General features: G+C 32.4%; 1 protein-coding gene across 1 annotated transcript; it reads left to right on the forward strand.

The window, feature by feature from the left end:
- The first annotated feature begins 6,484 nt into the window (after window positions 1-6,484).
- On the forward strand, window positions 6,485-6,817 carry LOC107824601 (uncharacterized). Its single transcript, XM_016651401.1, has one exon. It carries the CDS (start codon window positions 6,485-6,487, stop codon window positions 6,815-6,817), a length of 333 nt encoding a protein of 110 aa, XP_016506887.1.
- The last annotated feature ends 804 nt before the right edge of the window (window positions 6,818-7,621 follow it).

A 7,621-nucleotide genomic window follows, 5' to 3' on the forward strand; every position in this document is an offset into this window, starting at 1 on the left:
GTTAACCGTACATGCTTATCCATATTTTGCCATGACTCCATACAATAATTTAAACCCATACAATACATGCAGAAATTAGGATGATATCATAGATGCTAGTTTTAGCAAAAATAGGACATTGGGAAGAACGTGACCAAAAAAAAAAAAAAAAAAAAACCCAAGTGCACTAAGCTCCTACTATAAACGGGTTCAGAAGGGGTCGAATCACATTAGGCCTATTGTATGCGCCTTATCATACATTATTTTGCGAGAAATTATTATCATACATTATTTTGCGAGAAATTATTTTTACTACTTGAACCCTCAATCTTCTGATCACAGGATAATTAACTCTTGCTGTTCTGTTAAGGCTCCCGTCTAACAAAAAAATATCCGGAATAAAACAATTTTCTTCTTCTATGGACTTGGGAAGACAGATAAAAGTTAGTACCTTAAGTATCTATATGATATACATTTAGATGGTACTAGCAGTAATCTTGCAACAGGTAAAAGTTATATTGTATCTTGAATTCGTCATCACATGTAAACGTTAATTTCCTTATTCATTAAAAGGAATTTTAAAGTTACTATATGTAAATAGCCGACAGAAGGAAATTGGTATGCACAAGTAGTAATTTTAGGTGTGAAGCTAGTTAATAAAGTGAGTTGAGAATTATGAGGTTTTTGATTCAAATCCAACGGAGACAAAAATATTAAGTGGTTTCTTATCATGAATTGCCGTACCGATCGAGTTATCACTACCTGCCGATATTTGTGCTGAGGGAAGGTAGCAGATACACAAACGATTCTGAGACCATGGTAACTTGTCAGGAGAGAGAGAAGATAAAGACATTTAAAGACCGGCGTTTACCTACTTGAACATGACATAAATGTAAAATAATTTTGCTAGATCTGCAGCTATTAAATAAACTCACTCACAAACCAGAAATATGCCTTTCATAAAAACGTTTCACATTGTGTTAAGTTCAAAAGTCTTAAGCAGCAGCAACAGTACTTTGGAACCATTGGTGCATCTTAAATTAAATGTGACTGCAAACCAACTCTCTTGTTCTGAATTTAATAAGTACCATACAAATTGAAGAATTATACTCCTAATGTTTTTAGTATTTTTCAGGTCATATAGTAAGACTTGTGTAATAAACGTCTGGTTTCATAGGACTTATTAGTCTTCACTTGTCAAACCATTTGAAAGAATTTGTTCTTTGTTTAGCCTCATTTAGCTCTGGTTCCAAGTAGAAAATATTACTCCATCCGTTTCAATTTAGACGAAGTAGTTTGACTCGACACGTAGTTTAAGAAAAAAGAAGACGACTTTTGAAATAAAGCTTTGTGGGGCCATGATATTTGTGTGGTTATAAAAGCTTCTTATCAAGGGTAAAATTAGTAAAATAAAGAGTTTAAAGTTGAATTATTTCCAAATTTAGAAATGTGTCATTCATTTTGGAACATACTAAAAAGGAAAGTACCTCATCTAATTTGAAACAGAGGGAGTACAAGGAGTCAAAAGAGGCGAATTCAGGATTTTGGCAGGATGTGTGCACTATTAAGAAGAAGTGGATCCAAAATATAATTTTTACGGGTTTAACCTTTACTTCTTACTATTGCGCACTCATTACACTTTTGGAATTATAAGTTCAAAATTAATTTTTCTTTAAAAATAGTAATTTTCTTACATCTATTTCTATTTTTCATGTTGAAAATACTGGGATCAGTTGAACCCATTGACTATATGCTACATCATACACTGTTGCTAGTTTTAAAATACACATTTTATTTAATCATATAAGATTTTACAACGACAAAAGAAGAAAAGAAATTTTAATGTTTGAAAATTTTGAAAGAATAAACCAAACAATTAAAGAAATAAAAAGAAAAGGTACTTAATGACTCTCCAAAAAGAGACACCAGACACGTCCATCCCCCGTGAGCGTCTAGTTCTAAAGAAAAAAAACAAGATTGACATAAGATTTGAAGTCATAACCTCACCTAGAGAGGTACGCCTAATAATCATCACATCATATAATACTTTGAGCATAAGTGCACACACATATATTTAAATATTTTTGAAAAACTATAACATTACTATACATGATTTAGAGAGGGGAGAATGGGTTCACGTGACCCATGGAACCCCCTAGATACGCCCCTGGTCAGTCAATTAATCCAAAAAAGAAACAACTTTGAGTGCTGACTTTGTTGGTTTAACTTAGAATGGTAACTTTTGCCACCGGTGTTAAACTCACGAGTTTAACTTTTATACACGGACAGTGAAAGAAAAAATTTATATTATCAAGTCATCTAAAATGTAATTATATGTACATGTCTGTAATGGTAGTAATCTGGAAAATAAGATAGGTAATCTTGTACGACAAGTTAAATTTTTTGCCTATTCGCATAAATCTACAATAGCCTCTCTTATTTTTTGAAGTGTTAGCTAATTTAAGAATTATCTTTCACTTTTTTACTGGTCTGATTTACTATTTTTTTCATCTAGTCTATGAGGATTACAGCTATATCATAGCCTTGAGTAGCGCAAAAAAGCCACATCATGTGCCTATATATTACATTGGACCACCAGCTAATTAACAAAGTCACAAGGTCCCATATAGTGACATGGATATGTCAATTTGCATAAACTAAAAGTAATAAATCAAAGCAATGTAGTAATGTTTAAAAATCACAAGATGAGGAAACACATCCCAGTGCACGAAATATATCTGACGTTTACGCAGGCAGGGTATGATAAAGGGCCCACCTCAAAAAATATAATATAAATAGTCTACTCTAATACAAGCGCCAATAGTCAATTTCACAGCTTAAACCGTTGCTCTATAGATCACACATAGACAAGGTGAACCATATCAAGAAAAAATCAAGTACTAATATTTTTCAAAGGCCTACTTAGCAAAATATTGACTCTTTAGAGATCCCTAGAACCAGACACCCACAAAAATTGAAGAATGAAAAGAATCAGTCAACAAATTAAGTCATGAAATTAGTCCACGTACAAGAATGTTACATCTGTCCATGCATAATAAAGAAAGAATTAAATGGTATTTTCCTAACTATATTTTGTCAGCTTGTATTAAATTTTTTAGAGCTGGTCATAATATCTATTTCTCTAGGGTTTGATCTTTTGATTCTTTTGCCTAACACTTCCAAATGGACTTTAACCTTTTGACCATTTTAAGGCAGGAAATTAGGAAACAGAAACAGAAATCTTCACTTTATGGAAATTCATATAGTATATGGTTATTTAAAAATTTGTATAATATTACATATCTTCTTGTGATGAAATGGTCAAAAGCAGAAGTTAAAAATTATTTTCAAAAAGAAAATAGTCACAAAGGCAATTTACTTTTCGTTTAAATTCAACTTCTTTATATTGAGATTGCAAAAGGGTGATGAGTTATGAACAAAATACAAGAACAAAGTAAGTGTTCTTAACAGCTTGTTACTAGAAGATTTTGACAAAAGATTATAGTTTCTATTTCTTTTCGGAGTTAACATTTTTCTAATCGTATCTCAAAGAAAAATCTTGAGTTCACATGGTTAGATCTAAGAATATGTGAGCTTGTTGTACAGATTAAACGTTTTGGTTTAACGGTCAATAAAATGGTATAAAAATTACGAAAGCTTAGGGAATCAAATCTTAGTAAAAAAAATTGAAAAAAATAATACTAAATGGTTTCTTTTCATCTGGCTATGTTTTAACTGATAATAAGAGGTTGACCTTGGTTAGTCCGAAGAGGGGTAGAGATAGGTTAAAGAAGTACTGAAGAGAGGTAATTAGGTAGGACTTGGCGTTACTTCAGTTCACTGAAGACATGACCATAATAGGAAGGTGTGGAGGCCGAGAATTAAGGTAAAAGGTTAGTAGGTAGCCGAGTGTGTGTCTTCTCCATACCAGTAGTATTAGTAGTTAGTCGTGTATTCGGTTATTGGTAATCTTTATTACTACATATTTTTTTATTAATTATCTTACTGTTGATACTGCTTGTTCTTTTACTATCTTAATGTTGTTACTGTTTGTTTTCTTATTATTTTGCTGTTGTTATGGCTGGTTGTTACTGTTTTCTTTTTTCTTTCTTTGAGCCAGGGGTCTATCAAAAATAGTCTTTCTACCCTCAAAATAAGGGTAAGGTATACGTACACATTATCCTCTTCGGACTCCCCTCGCGCGTTTATATTGAGTTTGTTGTTAATAACACTCTTACAAAGAAAAGACAGGATATGTGACCTTGCTGGCACTTAAAGACGCTCCTATTCAATTTGTTGGGTGGGTGGGGGGTGGGGTGGGTTGGGGGGCGGGTACTATTGTGTGTGGGACTAGAATAGACCACCAATTTTGCCAAAGATGTTGGGGTCAGTCACATGCAGCATTGAAAGATGTCTTCTTATAAGTTATGATATAAGTCTTTTTCCTTTTTCTACCTTTTGTATTTCCACAAAATGTCAATGTTGTCTACTGTTTATTCACTTCAATCATGGATTTAAAGGTAAAGTGAGGCCTTTATAACCTAAAGTGTTATAAATCAAAAGAAGGTAACACCAAACAAACATTTTTTTAACCCCACTAACTAGATCTTCAAAAGACTAATTTGACTTCCAATATGCAAGATCAGGTTAACTATTGTGAAGAAACACTTTTTAAAGACCTAAGTTTCTTTTTCTTATATAATTTATGCATTAGCATGATCAACTTTTTAGCATTATTAACATTGTTAAATATGACAGATTTCCTGGCTACCACCATTTGGGAAGTCCCTTCGAGGACGACGACTTTCATACAATTCTTGCAAGGCTAAAGAAACATTTATGGGTAAAGTATCTTATTCATATAATTGCTTATATTGTACGAACAACGATGTCAGAATTTGAAGTTCCTGAGTTCGGGATTCTATCCTTTTTATGTTATTACTGGGTTCTAAAGTAAAAATTTGTAATTATTCAACGGATTTCTTAAGAGAAATATAAGGTTTGCACTAAAGCTACTGGATTTGGCCGAACCCGTTACCGAAGCTCTAGTTCCGCCCCTGACTGCATGGATAAAGCATCTCTATCTTACCCGAATAAACGTTATGATAGTTGAGCATCCTTAGATGAAAGAATGGTCCTTCCGGATTGATTATCATCGTATCACCACCTCTCACGTATCCTACATTCAAATAGAGATCGTTATCTCGATATGAGCATCTTATTTTAGTAATTTACTAACAAATAAATAAGTAAAATCAGCGTGAGGATAAATAGATTGAGGGTATATAAATTATGAGGCAAACACATTAAAAATTTGCATTAGGTGAAATTTTGATTGGTTATATACTGTTCTAGCAATTGAATTATGAAAATTCAACAATAATAGAATCTTGGATTAGGAATAGTCTCTTTCCATGAAATTCAGGACCGACATATTCTCCTGCCTAATCTCTTTTTTAAAATTCTTTTTCGACCAATTAAATACTCGATTGAAGAAAAATAAATAAATATACCAAATGCTAGTTGTACTCATTCTATAATCTATTTACGACTAATTAAAACGCTATAAGTCACGGGTTTGTTAATTTTATCTACTATTCAACACGAGAATGTTGAAATTGAAAAAACAGACACATACACATACATATTCCAAAATTGAAATCAATTGTTTCTTTCTTTCATATAGAGAATTGGTACTACCGCTAATACACTATTACTCTTTGATTAGAGATAACAAATTACAAAATTATAACTCAAAATATTTAAGAGTTAAGTCAATAAATGATCTAAATTGAAAAAGAATATTTGAATGTTTTGTACTTGGATGTAGTTTCACTCAGAAAAAAAGCTAAGATTTGTGAGTAAAAAAAAATTCCTCAAACAAAATTTTCTATAAAATACTGAAATTCAATATTTATAAATACTATGGACGAACTAGTTCTTTTTTTTTTTTTTTTTATAATTTAAAAAGGACACGCATGGTCCGGAAAAGGACGGAACTAGTTTCTTAATTCAGTAAATATTAGTACTATTCAAGGCCAAACTTGGAAAAATCTATTTTTTCTTTGATTTTCCATCCGAGTCCGGTACTCACATCAGAGTCCGATTAAATTCGATTTATATTGAAAAGTTCCATATTAGGTGTAAAGCGCTTTTGACAAAGAAGACTTCATACCCAGAACTCAAACCCGAGACCTATGAGTAAGAATGAAATAGTACTTATAATTCCACCCCTAACTCTCGTCCATAACTCGGAAAAATCTATCAATTATGAAAAGTAAAATCAATAACAGCTGCAATTACCTAATCCAGATTTTTTTAATAGTTCAATTCAACATCTATAAAAACTCTCTTCCCCCCCTCTCACATGCAAACTCTAGTTAGCACTTCTCTCCTTTCTCTCTCAAAATTATTGATTTGGCTTCTCGTCCTCCTCCTTCCCTCTTTACTTATTCACAAACCATTTTTTCCACATTTCAGAAACAACAAAATCACTATTAAAATCATGGGAAATTGTGTAGAGGCCTGTTTACAAAGAGAAAATACAGAGGAATTAAGGATGCAAAAACAAGAAACAGAGGAAAAAACTGGGGATTTTTCAAAGGAAGAAGATATTGGGATGGAAAAGAGCAAAACTAATATGAGATTGAAAATAGTTTTGACTAAAGAAGAATTGGAATGGCTATTACTTCACCTTAAATTCAAAGAAGGGAAAAATTTGGAGGATGTTTTGGGAGAAATTGAAAGAAGCAGAGGCAAAATTTCTTGTGGATGGAAACCATCTTTAGAAAGTATTACAGAGAGCCCTGAAATTCCAGAAATGATGGATAGATCATAAGTTTTCAAAATGCTCTTTTTTTTAGGTCATTTCCTTTTCATTTGGTATCTAAGATTTAGTAGTCCTTAGATTCATTTCACATAGGTCAATTGAAGAGGAAGTGTTGTTTATTAGGAGTTTTTCATTCTCAAGGCTCGAACTTGAGACGTTATGTGTTATATCTAGTCATTTTTCTTCTTGAAGGGGAATCTTGAAGTAACAGTAAAGTTATTTACATGTGACTTGTGCATGCCACGGGGTTCGAGTAGTCAACTACTAGTGTTTGTATTAGGGTATGCTGTCAATATTACAAGGTACAACTTTTTCTCGATCCCTCCACGAACACGGGATACTTGGTACACCAAGCTGCCTTTTTCTTTGTTTTCTCTTCTTCCTTCTTATTGTATAGTTAAGTTTTTTTTTTCTTTTTCTTTTTGCTTCCTTTTTGTATGGATGAGGTCATAATCCATGCTTGTAATTACTGATTGTGTAATTAATTGAGGCTTTGAGTGTTCCCTTTTGCTTTCTTTTTTTGTATGGATGAGGTCATAAAACCTAAGTAGCTTTTTTTACAAGAATTTGGCTGTTGAACTTATCACAATATTCTTTTCACTCTGATGCTTTTAGTTTTCACTCTCTCCACATCTAAAATTATTCTAAAATTAGCTTAGTATAATGCCTCTAGTTCATTTTCACTTGTCTAGTTGTCTATTAACTCTTGAGCTCACCAAATTGTAGTATTAGATTCGATTTCAACAAATTTAGAAAAAATTAAAAGATTTAAGTAAACAAGGGAAGGAAATGAAAAGGGCAAGCATAAGTGGA

The sequence above is a fragment of the Nicotiana tabacum genome, chromosome 23, assembly GCF_000715075.1.
Source record: "Nicotiana tabacum cultivar K326 chromosome 23, ASM71507v2, whole genome shotgun sequence".
NCBI lineage: Eukaryota > Viridiplantae > Streptophyta > Magnoliopsida > Solanales > Solanaceae > Nicotiana > Nicotiana tabacum.